The 11,446-nt window shown below is 39.5% G+C and overlaps 2 protein-coding genes across 2 annotated transcripts; one reads left to right on the top strand and one right to left on the bottom strand.

The window, feature by feature from the left end:
* Positions 1-747: 747 nt before the first annotated feature.
* LOC110856722 (trehalase) lies at positions 748-3,566 on the bottom strand. Its single transcript, XM_022105248.2, has 5 exons — positions 3,288-3,566; positions 2,430-3,233; positions 2,220-2,359; positions 1,422-1,978; positions 748-1,360 (listed from the first exon to the last, which is right to left on the bottom strand). Exons 1-5 carry the CDS (start codon positions 3,398-3,400, stop codon positions 1,106-1,108), a joined length of 1,869 nt encoding a protein of 622 aa, XP_021960940.1. The 5' UTR covers positions 3,401-3,566; the 3' UTR covers positions 748-1,105.
* Positions 3,567-6,557: 2,991 nt separating this feature from the next.
* LOC110857066 (TATA-box-binding protein) lies at positions 6,558-8,632 on the top strand. The gene is made up of 5 exons (XM_022105673.2): positions 6,558-6,719; positions 6,923-7,534; positions 7,650-8,003; positions 8,091-8,185; positions 8,279-8,632. The coding sequence occupies exons 2-5, from the start codon at positions 6,939-6,941 to the stop codon at positions 8,350-8,352; spliced, it is 1,119 nt and encodes a 372-aa protein (XP_021961365.2). The 5' UTR covers positions 6,558-6,719; positions 6,923-6,938; the 3' UTR covers positions 8,353-8,632.
* The last annotated feature ends 2,814 nt before the right edge of the window (positions 8,633-11,446 follow it).

The raw sequence follows: 11,446 nt of genomic DNA, 5'->3' as shown, positions 1-11,446 counted from the left end.
ATTTCACTCAAAATCTCCAGTGTCCCAAAATAATTAATTGGCTTGTCACTTTTTTAAATTGCCTGGATGTAAATTAAAAACTGCACTGGGTATAAAATTATGGATGCGTATTATTTATTCCAGTGAGGCGAGAGAGATGCTTCTTACTTGTAATTTGGATGCGGATAATTATTAATTGTAATTAATTTGCATGTATATAAAACCTTTGCTAATTTTAAGCTTTACTTGATTGCAAAATCATTATGATATCAACCATAAAATAGTCTTGTAGAAGAATGTAGAATTGTACAGTAAAAAATATTAGTCTAGAAATTACATCATTTTTAAAATTTCCTGATTTCTAAGTATGATAAAAAATTTGCATTTGTACGAATACTAATAAAAGTATATAAATTTGGGAGTTTTGTGAAATTTTCATTTTTAGAAATTTTGTGAAATTTGACACAAATTTCCTTCATTTTTCTGCATATGACAATTTGTACGTGTCGTACGTAATACGTCCCGATAAGAGAGAAACCTCTCAGATCCCTCTCTGTAATGAGCAGTTGGACTGTATTTTTGTGGTGCTATGGCCTCAACATGACGCACTGAAGCTGGTATGGGAGGCAAGTTGAGACTATTTCTCGACTTGCCTCCTCTCCTCTCCTCTTCCCCAATTTGAGACTCTCAATACGCATTGAGATTGATGCATACATTTGCTTTATACTTTCGTTAAGTAGTAAAAAAAAGAAATAAATAATGACATGATTAATTTGCTAGGTCTGTTTTTATTTCTGGTAAAACGTGCTATTTTTGGTCATATATTTTTATCAGATTCAACTATTGTAAGTCAAGTATTGTGCAAATTTATATATGTTTATTCGAATGATAACCTTTGAAATCGAAGAGTACCACATTGTTTTATTCAATTTGTATCTTCATCATAACTTTATATTATACTAATTGCTCACTATTTAGTTATAAATTCTAGAATTATTTATACTCTTGGGGGTGGGATCATGTATTGTCATTGATAACCTTAGATAAGACTTAATATTTCAGTATTGTAAGTATCTAATTGTAAGTTTTTAATTGTAAGTAACCTTACTAAAAGATTAAAGTTAAGTTAAATTAGCCTGTAGATAAAATAAGTTACGATATGAAAAAATTGTGCAATTAGATAAACGCCATTCACAGGGATTAATTGGGATTGAGCATTCGTAACATCTCCACATTGTAGATTTTCAGGCACAACTGGAGCCACTAATCGATCCCCGTACTTTTGAAAAAAGTCTAAAATCACGCCGTTCGTCCATCCAAAACCAAGCACGGTTTCATAATAACCTCCACTCCCACGACAGCCGGGTATTCGCACGTCATACTTTTCGGAAAAATCGTATTTATTAAAAATGCATGATAAAATTAACTCAAATTCAGCCCACCTTTTCAAACATGGCTTCATCAGAAACTTTAAATCCGATATAGTTCGCGTCCGTCCAATCTTGCGCAATTTTGAACGCAATCCGACTCGCATTTTCATTCCCAGAATTTTCCAAGGCTTCGACAACCATGTGAACCAGGGGTGGCCAAGCATTGGGGAAATCCCACTGTTGAAAAGACTCGTTTCTGAGCGAGGTTGGAATTCCGGCCGGATAATCGAGCGCCCCACTGGTCTCCAAATAGTTGATGACCTTTGGCAAAACGTTAGCTGCGTCGTGATGCGCCTTCGCCCAGAGAGGGGTAAGGTTTGAGGTGTAAAAGTCCTTTCGGGTGGTTCCTCTAACATAATCGTAATCGTACCAAGATCCAGTCCCTTCATCCCAGAGGACTTGGTGAATCGCGGTCTTCAACTCGTCCGCCTTGTTCCCGTAGTAGGCGCATTGTTCGACAGGGATGTTGACCTGGAGGCAGAACCTTTGGAGAAGTACGGCATTCCAGTACAAGAATGCGTTGAGGTCGACCGGGATAATGTCACGGGTTCGGGTTGAGGAGAAATTACCTAAGATAAGAATATAGGTCAAGATTTATATATACTTTATAGTTCATGAGAAATCAGTAACGGCGGAAGTTGGGGGAACATGTGGGGACGTTAGAAATTAAACGTTAGAAACGTTAGAAATAGACGTTAGGAAGATTGGGGGAGGAGGGACTTATTAACACGATTTTGCTGAATTTCTGAGGGGGACAATGTCTTCCTGGTTCCGCCGCCACTGTGAGAAACACAGCATTCAGAACACCACCTTCAATTTCCGAACCCTCCACAACAAACCACCGCGTTGAAAAGTCCCAGCCAGATTCACATGCAGATTTTAAATGTGAATAAATCTCGTTTTTGGTCGTATTGCTAATATCGAGGGGGTCGATTTGGTCAAATTCTTTCCTGAATATATTTACAAAAGTAAACAATAAATATATCCCCACGTAAATATAAATTCGACTCAACCACTCACTGGAACGCTTCCGGCCTTGGCCCCTTTCTATCCACGGCATACCTCGCCATGGTAAAATTAGCCCCATCCTTCTCAAAAGTGACCGTTCTATTCTGCATCCAGAACTGGAACTCTTTCTGCATCACGGCAAAGTTCTCACGAATGAAGACATCGTCCCCCGAGTGGTTGTAATACGCTTCAATCATCGGAATCAGTAGGGGAGGTTGACTCCTCTCGTAATAGATGCGACCACCATTCGGCACATAACCCAGGTCGGGACGGTCCACAAAGTCGAGGAAATTCTCAATCATCCCCTTCACCGTGTTTGCCATGTCAGAAACAAGCAACCCCCTCTGAATCCAGTAGGAATCCCAGTAATAAAATTCACGAAACCGTTCCCCCGGAACAACGACAGGATTGGGGGAATAAATAATCGAAGTGCGATCAGAGTTGTTCATGCTCGGAATTATTTGACGACCCAGCTCATTCCAAATGGAGTGCAGCCGCACAGCCCAATCTTTCAGATCGGGGTCCACAATAGTATCGAAAAATGGGATCGAATTCGAATCGGTCCAATCGGGAAAAGTAATATTTTCGAATTCCGTCCCTGGTCCGGCAAAGTTTTCGGCCAGGAAGACATTAAGCTGGTCAAGTTGGGTAGCGTTTCCTGACACGTCGCCGGTGAAGTTGAGCCTGGCGAAGGAGGCGAGAATGTCTTCGGGAGAGTGTCGAAGCGACATGTCGACAAAACTTTTGCTAGCGTCGGTCATGTTGCGACGACTGAGCTGAACAGTTTCGAGGAGGGGACCGTGACAGTAGATTTCACTGTAAAAACGTTGACTTTTAGTAGGGAGAAATGGGATTTTATGACTTTTTTACCTGCTACATGGTAGTGGATAATCATCGGCAGATTGGGAATCAACTTTTGTAACACAGAGAGCTTGCAGTAGAAGCACTGACGCCCAAAATGTGACAAAGGTTTTAGAAAACATTACGTTTCTGAGCAAAATTATTGGCGATCCTTCAGAAATGACGAGGATGTGAACTTTTTATATATGTTATGTATATTATATATACTTTTTATATACAGAAAACACAAGTGGTTGAACAACCCATTTTATGCAAGTTATCGGCAATTTTATCTAAATGATAAGAACAACTAATTAATTGTGCTACAAACCGGTTGGAATTTTACTACACGAGCAGGAACATGACTTTAATATCTGCAAATTTACTTGATTAATCATAAACACAGCTGCTGAATTATCTCAAAAGGACTGATCAAAAACATTACTGAGAAGTGTTATTTTTAGTGTTCAACACACTTATTAACCTGGAATGAAAATAGTGACGCTCAATCCAGATTCGCATGCCACAAACAAAACACGTTCGTCAATACGCGTTAAACATGTGACGACGAATTTATTTAGAGAGGTCAAAGGTGCGTTTTTCTGTGGTTGGTGATGCGATATCTTAAAATTATGATATGGAAGAAGAACCAAAATATTGGCAACTTTAAACTTTTGGTAATAATCAACGAATTTACTAAAATTTTATCATAATGAAATGTTAAAGATTGATGGGTAGGGTTGGAGGAATGCCAGCGCCTTCGGCATTTAGGCATTTATGGCATCAGGTATTTGCCTTATTTACCCGGCATTTATTTTGTAGGGCATTTTGGCCATTAAAAAAATTAAAAATCTTCGTTAGTTTACCCGAGCTTAGCAAAAAAGTACTTTGACCTGCATTTTAATTATCGAAGACATCCGCATGTTTATTTCATTAATGAAAGTATTTCTTTTAAAAAACACTCACAACGCTTTATCACTACTTCTCCACTTCGCAATGACGGATTTGTGGGTTAACTTCTACAAATTTTTAATGAACATGGCGAACAAAGCAAAAATAAATCCTTCTCAATAAACCCATGATTAACTGTTAGTCGGTCGCCTTCAACTATTTTAATAACGACATTTTCTTAGGTTAAAATATACACAATTTCCGTTTCAATAAAAACATACCTAGTAAAATGTAATTCGAACAAGCTGTTTATTTTAATGTCGATTAAATTAAATCAAGTGTTTCTAAAGAGTAAGTACACAAACTTTGGCTAAAATGAAATGTACATGCGGTACACTCGAAATAGTTCAAAAAAAGCGTATTTCAACATCACAGAGACTTTACATAATCATTTTTGCCTTTTGAAACATTAATTAATACATATCCGTCTTCCAAAATTTTCTCAACACTAGACATTCCTAGACAATTTGCCTACAAATTCGAAATGACACATCAAACCAAAACTTGATTTTTTCCACTGGTTCCACCGGGGTGCAAATTTTCAGCAAGATTGACGGCGGGATGACCACGTAGCATGAAAATCCTCTCCTAGACACGGTCTGAGCGTGGAACGCTACGACCGGCATTTTCCAGACTTCGATCTGTGGCATGACAAAATATTTAACAATTAAAGTTATTCCTTCTTTCAGTTACGATTTTTTAAATCACCTGGTCTTGCCCGTCGTCCATCTTTTTGAACAATTTCAACTCGAATATGTACTCCGCGGCGATTTCCAGACCGCCTAACACGGTCATCCAAAAGTAGACTGTGTCATCGCCACGAATTTCATTATGCAGCAGAAATATTTTTTCCTCCTTCTCCAAGATTTCTACCGGCCAAGACCCCTCAGCTGAGGAAAATTAGAATACAAATATTGAGGCAATTCATGCAAGGCGTGATAACATTGTAAAATTAGTAATTTTTACAAAATTTGATATTTGTGTGGAAAAGTAGCTCACAAATTTTTGAAAACTTGTACAGATCAAGGTGGTCGGATTATTTGGTAAAAGTTTGTAGCATTGCATTACATACTTCACAAAACGCACGGATTTTACAAATAACCAATGATTGACAATCATTGGTTGCGTGAATTGCCGTATTATAATTCGCATCCGTTTTTGTCTAAATTACTGCGAAATTTAAATACGTACCTAATAACTTGTCATCTTCCAAAATTGACAGCCAACGTCGCGCTGATGATCGCAAGTAGTATTTGTGGCGTTGAGTTAAATGCTTGACGCAATCCGACATGACCTATCACGCATACTCAAATAGTGCACAATTCCATGAAATGTGCGTGTATTTAAGTTGTTCATGACCAGAAATTGGGTCGAGTCCAATTTGAAAATTCCAAGGGGTTTGTATTTCACTGTGGACGGAATATATAGAACTCTTTATTATAAGAACAGGATTATATTAATTTGGAAATTAATACAACAAAAAAATTGATCCGTAACTCGAATGCATTTTCATCGTTGAAATATGTCGGGCCTGTCTTTTGCACAAAAACTGTGGCTTTTCGTTCCTCAAACATGGGAACCTTACGGACCGTCGCCAAGTGGAGAAGATATTCGCACATGGGAACATCTTCCACTCCACATTCGACATGACAATCGAGTTTGATCCTGCACAACGATTGCTATTTACCATTTGTACTTACCACCTTAACATTATCCAATTTATGACTCTTTGAAACTTACCGATAACCGCAAGTCTGTTTGTGAACCTTCAACTCGGAATCTATCTGTATAACAGGACAGCCATCGTAAAGACAATTCTCAATGACTTCGTTTGATGATACTTGCATATTATTACAAGTTTTAAAATTGTAGTTATTAGGGCGGAACAATCAATAACTCTTAGAAATCTCAGAAATCTTGGAAACTTATTAACTTTTAAGTAACTTGTTAACAGTCGAGTAAAAGGAGACAAGCACAACCTTATCGCAGCATATCGGCGTGGCGTTCATAGCGCCCAGATGTTTCCTTTGTTCAAATTAACTACGGAATTTGTATATGTTTCGCTCAAATAGAATCCAGACCTTATTTGTGTTCTTATCCAACCCCTTTGTGAATTCAATTCGTACATATTATTATTTAAAGTTTAGAATGTATGCTTTATAATTTACTCAAATAAAATTTAGACCTTCTTCCACCCAGTTAAAAAGTGGGGAGCGCCGATTGAAAATAACTTATCAATCTAAAAGTTATCAAATAATTTGATTAATAATTTGCATGCATGTTAAACAATATTATGCAAACAAAGACAACAAATCTGTGTCGCCTCGGTGTCTGGCACAATCTCAAATCCATCTTCTCCTGCGCCTCCTTCCGTCTTACTAAGGTGTGAGAAAGACCGTTGATCTCCTTCCACGTCATCCATCCATCCATCTTCATAGTCGAGCAGCTCACTGTCGAAGGGACGGACGGATTTTGAGACTTCCTCAAATTTTGTGAAATTTAACAGTTAAGGTAAACCTCCTTTTAGTAATTAGTGTATTAAGACAAATTGGGGGGAGGTGCTAGATAGTGCCGAGCAATAAAATTCGTCCCCCCACCTATTAATAGTAATAAATAGTGATGCCGCATTTAATATAGGAGTAGTAGTAGTCCTTTTCTATTCAGGGTCTTCCCTCTCTCTCTGATAAATTAATCACACCTGTATTTATTTGCAGGTCCTAATTAACCATTATGGCAACACAAGGGAACTTCGCCGTGGCCGTGAAGGATGAGCCCAAAAGTTCTAACGCACCCATCATCTTCTCATTGGATGAATTTGAAGATGGGTGGTTACCCTACGAACTTGTCCGCGTTGACTCTGGAAACTACCCAATTTTGAGGGGTCAAGACAAGAGGAAGCGACTACGAAAAGAGTGCTTGGAAGCTGTCAAAGCAGAAAATCAGTTTTTCGACGACTGCCAGAAGGATGAATTGGCTGAAGGAAACCTCAAGGGCAAACGAAAGTCGGCAAGAAAACCAAGTTTGGTGGCGACTGAGACAGCTCGGAAATTGCCACTTCGGGCGACTCGACGAATTGGAACTGCAGGAGAAGGAGATCCACCAAGTTTCGTGCCATGCAATCTGCCACGACAACGGCCTGCATTTGAAGTCAGTCCTGCCAACTTTGAAGCCAACGGGATTCTCGGAAATGGGAAGGGCACTGTGTTTCCCAAGTATGAACTTGATTCGCAGTACAACTTCATCATTCCCGAGCCGCACAAGTTGAAGAATGCTCCGTGGAAGCAGAGTCCAATTGAGCCGCCGAAAGGGTTGGAACCAACCGTTTTGTAAGCTCTTGCAATTCCAGTTAACATTATTCTTAGTATTATAATTATTATGTGAATGGCAATAAAAAGTTAACTGATGGTGTTTTAATTCTGCTCTTATTACTGTTGCTTGCAGATCTGTGGCGGCGTCGGTGAACTTGGGTGCAGATTTGGACCTGAAAGCCATTGCTGATGCATGTTTGGATTTGAGCTATAATCCCGAGTCATTCGCACCCTTGGTCATGCGTCTCAAAGATCCAATCGCCACGGCGATGGTCCACCGAGGTGGCCGAATGACCGTGGCTGGAGCCAAATCGGTGGAGGATTGCAAGATTGCAGTGAGAAAGTTCACAGCGATGGTTCGGTCGGTGGGATTCAATGTGAGACCATTTGGAATGTTGATTAAAAACATCTCTGCCACCTTCAGTGTTGGCTTCAAGATTAGGTTGAGGCACCTCTCCAAGAATCGAATGCTCACCCCACAAATAACGTGAGAAACCCATTCGACCAAATCCATATTCAGTAATAATCCATCTACTTAATTAATAAGTACGTTTATCATTTGATTGGCTGACAGATATGAACCTGACTCGTTTACCGGAGTTTCGATGGCTTTGCCATTTCCGAAAGCTAATGTGATGGTGTTCCGGACTGGAAGCGGGATGATACAAGGTAATTATCATATTTACCTACATTTATTTTGGAGGGAGTGATTTGAGATCTTTTTCAGTTGGCACTACAATTATTCAATATCTTTATTTACAGGAGTTACCACTTTCAAGGATCTCGATAAGGTCTTGAAGATTATTTACCCCCACCTCAAAATGTATGCAATGTAGGAAGGTCAGGATCGCAAGAAACTATTTGGCACTCGAATTCAGGATAATCTTCAACTTTGGAAATTTTTTTTGGAAAACTCGTAAACGAGGATCAAATTCACATCAAATTAAAATAACTTTAATTTCATCTTATTTTATTTAAATATATTGTTACTATTTGATAGAAATTTGCATACCAATTCTAACCAATGGTAAGAATTAAATATGCACTTATCTTATGTATTATAATTGTTCCATATAAAGTATATGCAATAAATAAAGCGAATCTCCGATAATAAAATTGAGATAATTATATCTTAAGAAGTATTTAATTTGTAATATCTAAAACACGGAATTACAAAGGTGATGATGATTTGAATCCGAATTGTGACAACTTTCACTACCGTCTTTGTTAAAATATCTCGTTAGAAGGTTCCGTTTTTGGATTTTTAGAAGAATAAGTGTGGATGCTGCATGTACTTCTTGGAGCTGATGATTGGAACAATTATTTTCTTGTCGTTTCATTTTTTGTAACAAAAATTAACGGGAAATATTGCAGAGTTGAGGAAATTTAGACCAGGTATTCCCCACGGGCACAACCCCATTTAGACAACATTTGTAGGCCTGCATAGCAAACAATTTTATCAATTTATTACCAATATAAAAAGACATTCATGACATTCATTACAATTTGTATCCATTTTATCACCCACCAGAGCAGGATAGTAGCTCGTATATAACGGAAGGGAGCAAATTTCATCCGCCCGGAGCGTCAAAACTTGATCAGCATCAATCAGTTGAACTTTATGGCATGGAATTTCACGCTCAGAAACATTAGTAACGTTCGATTCTAAGATGACACCTCGGAGCCAAGTTCGCACGCCCTTTTCCATATGCCTCACAGCGACCAGTTCCGTCAAGGCGTAATGGGCTGACTGGCGTTGACGCCATGTCATGTTGGGTTCCAAAAGTTCGTTCAGTTTGGCTTTAATCTTGTCAAACGCCTCGACTCCAGTGCCTAAGAATGAACACGAGCAAGAAATTCATGAAATTGACCACCACATCCTCATTGTAGATTTTAAGAGATCATATCAAATCTATATTGATTACCAAACTCTTCCGTCACCGTGTCTGGAACATGCTTCATCGACCCATTATGCATTGTCATTGGATTCATGGGTGGTGTACTCTTTGAGGTTGCAGATGGAAATGCGGCTCGACAAGTGCATTCTGCCGTTTTTCTAGGAATTACGTAAAACTCTGAGGGCAAAGCTATGTGCATAACTTTAACATCTATCCACGTTCCATGTTGCAAAGGGGGCTTGTTGTCCAAAGTGTAAGAACTGGTAACCCTTTCCTTTCCCAGATCAGCGACTGCGAAAAAGACAAGGAACAATCATTATCTATCAGTTGATCATTTATGCCACCAACTAAATTTGCATAACTGACAAACTTACCGTCCACCACTTTATGCAACATTCGACACCTCATCCCCTTCCAGCAGTACTTGCCCTCCCCTTTGTAAAACGGACATGACGTCTCAGTCCATGACTTCTCCTTGTGCTTGACTCCCATGAAAAATGCCCCCGCACTCTTGTCGATATCGGCAGAGATCACATTTTGTGCCGTGTCGCAGTCAGTCTTCTCTTCATTGGGTTCCATTCTCTGCGAGTAAGATCTCCTCTGAATCCGGTGATGCAGAAATGGACACATTTTCTTTTTCAGAAGTACCAGAAGATGTTCTGGTTATTTTTGTCGTGTGATATAGTTTTTGAATGTGCTGGCTGGGGCACACACTCATCGGAAGATGTGTAGTAGGAAGACAAGTCGTCGTCGTCGTTGTCACGACCGTTGGTCAGAGCATTATTATCACTGTCGACATTAGCATGATGACTCTCCGGTGGATCATCTCCTTCTCCTTTTTCATCCTGAATGTTATCCATCCTCCTGTGTAAGTAAATAACAGTTAATATAATGTAATTATTGAATATAGACATATTTATTTATTACATTTAATTACATTATATTAACTGTTATTTACTTACACAGGAGGATGGATAACATTCAGGATGAAAAAGGAGAAGGAGATGATCCACCGGAGAGTCATCATGCTAATGTCGACAGTGATAATAATGCTCTGACCAACGGTCGTGACAACGACGACGACGACTTGTCTTCCTACTACACATCTTCCGATGAGTGTGTGCCCCAGCCAGCACATTCAAAAACTATATCACACGACAAAAATAACCAGAACATCTTCTGGTACTTCTGAAAAAGAAAATGTGTCCATTTCTGCATCACCGGATTCAGAGGAGATCTTACTCGCAGAGAATGGAACCCAATGAAGAGAAGACTGACTGCGACACGGCACAAAATGTGATCTCTGCCGATATCGACAAGAGTGCGGGGGCATTTTTCATGGGAGTCAAGCACAAGGAGAAGTCATGGACTGAGACGTCATGTCCGTTTTACAAAGGGGAGGGCAAGTACTGCTGGAAGGGGATGAGGTGTCGAATGTTGCATAAAGTGGTGGACGGTAAGTTTGTCAGTTATGCAAATTTAGTTGGTGGCATAAATGATCAACTGATAGATAATGATTGTTCCTTGTCTTTTTCGCAGTCGCTGATCTGGGAAAGGAAAGGGTTACCAGTTCTTACACTTTGGACAACAAGCCCCCTTTGCAACATGGAACGTGGATAGATGTTAAAGTTATGCACATAGCTTTGCCCTCAGAGTTTTACGTAATTCCTAGAAAAACGGCAGAATGCACTTGTCGAGCCGCATTTCCATCTGCAACCTCAAAGAGTACACCACCCATGAATCCAATGACAATGCATAATGGGTCGATGAAGCATGTTCCAGACACGGTGACGGAAGAGTTTGGTAATCAATATAGATTTGATATGATCTCTTAAAATCTACAATGAGGATGTGGTGGTCAATTTCATGAATTTCTTGCTCGTGTTCATTCTTAGGCACTGGAGTCGAGGCGTTTGACAAGATTAAAGCCAAACTGAACGAACTTTTGGAACCCAACATGACATGGCGTCAACGCCAGTCAGCCCATTACGCCTTGACGGAACTGGTCGCTGTGAGGCATATGGAAAAGGGC

The sequence above is a fragment of the Folsomia candida genome, unplaced genomic scaffold (assembly GCF_002217175.1).
Source record: "Folsomia candida strain VU population unplaced genomic scaffold, ASM221717v1 Fcan01_Sc017, whole genome shotgun sequence".
Taxonomy (NCBI): domain Eukaryota; kingdom Metazoa; phylum Arthropoda; class Collembola; order Entomobryomorpha; family Isotomidae; genus Folsomia; species Folsomia candida.
The sequence above is the reverse complement of the archived record's forward strand: the minus strand, read 5'-3'. Positions and strand labels throughout refer to the sequence as shown.

Excerpts from the sequence above, each read along its gene's own strand:
- LOC110856722 (XM_022105248.2), bottom strand. The coding sequence starts at position 3,400 with ATGTTTTCTAAAACCTTTGTCACATTTTGGGCGTCAGTGCTTCTACTG. Across the intron at positions 2,360-2,429 it reads CCAAGGCCGGAAGCGTTCCA|GAAAGAATTTGACCAAATCG; the intron begins GTGAGTGGTTGA and ends AAATATATTCAG. Across the intron at positions 1,361-1,421 it reads ATGAAGCCATGTTTGAAAAG|TATGACGTGCGAATACCCGG; the intron begins GTGGGCTGAATT and ends TTTTCCGAAAAG.
- LOC110857066 (XM_022105673.2), top strand. The coding sequence starts at position 6,939 with ATGGCAACACAAGGGAACTTCGCCGTGGCCGTGAAGGATGAGCCCAAA. Across the intron at positions 7,535-7,649 it reads GGGTTGGAACCAACCGTTTT|ATCTGTGGCGGCGTCGGTGA; the intron begins GTAAGCTCTTGC and ends TGTTGCTTGCAG. Across the intron at positions 8,004-8,090 it reads ATGCTCACCCCACAAATAAC|ATATGAACCTGACTCGTTTA; the intron begins GTGAGAAACCCA and ends ATTGGCTGACAG.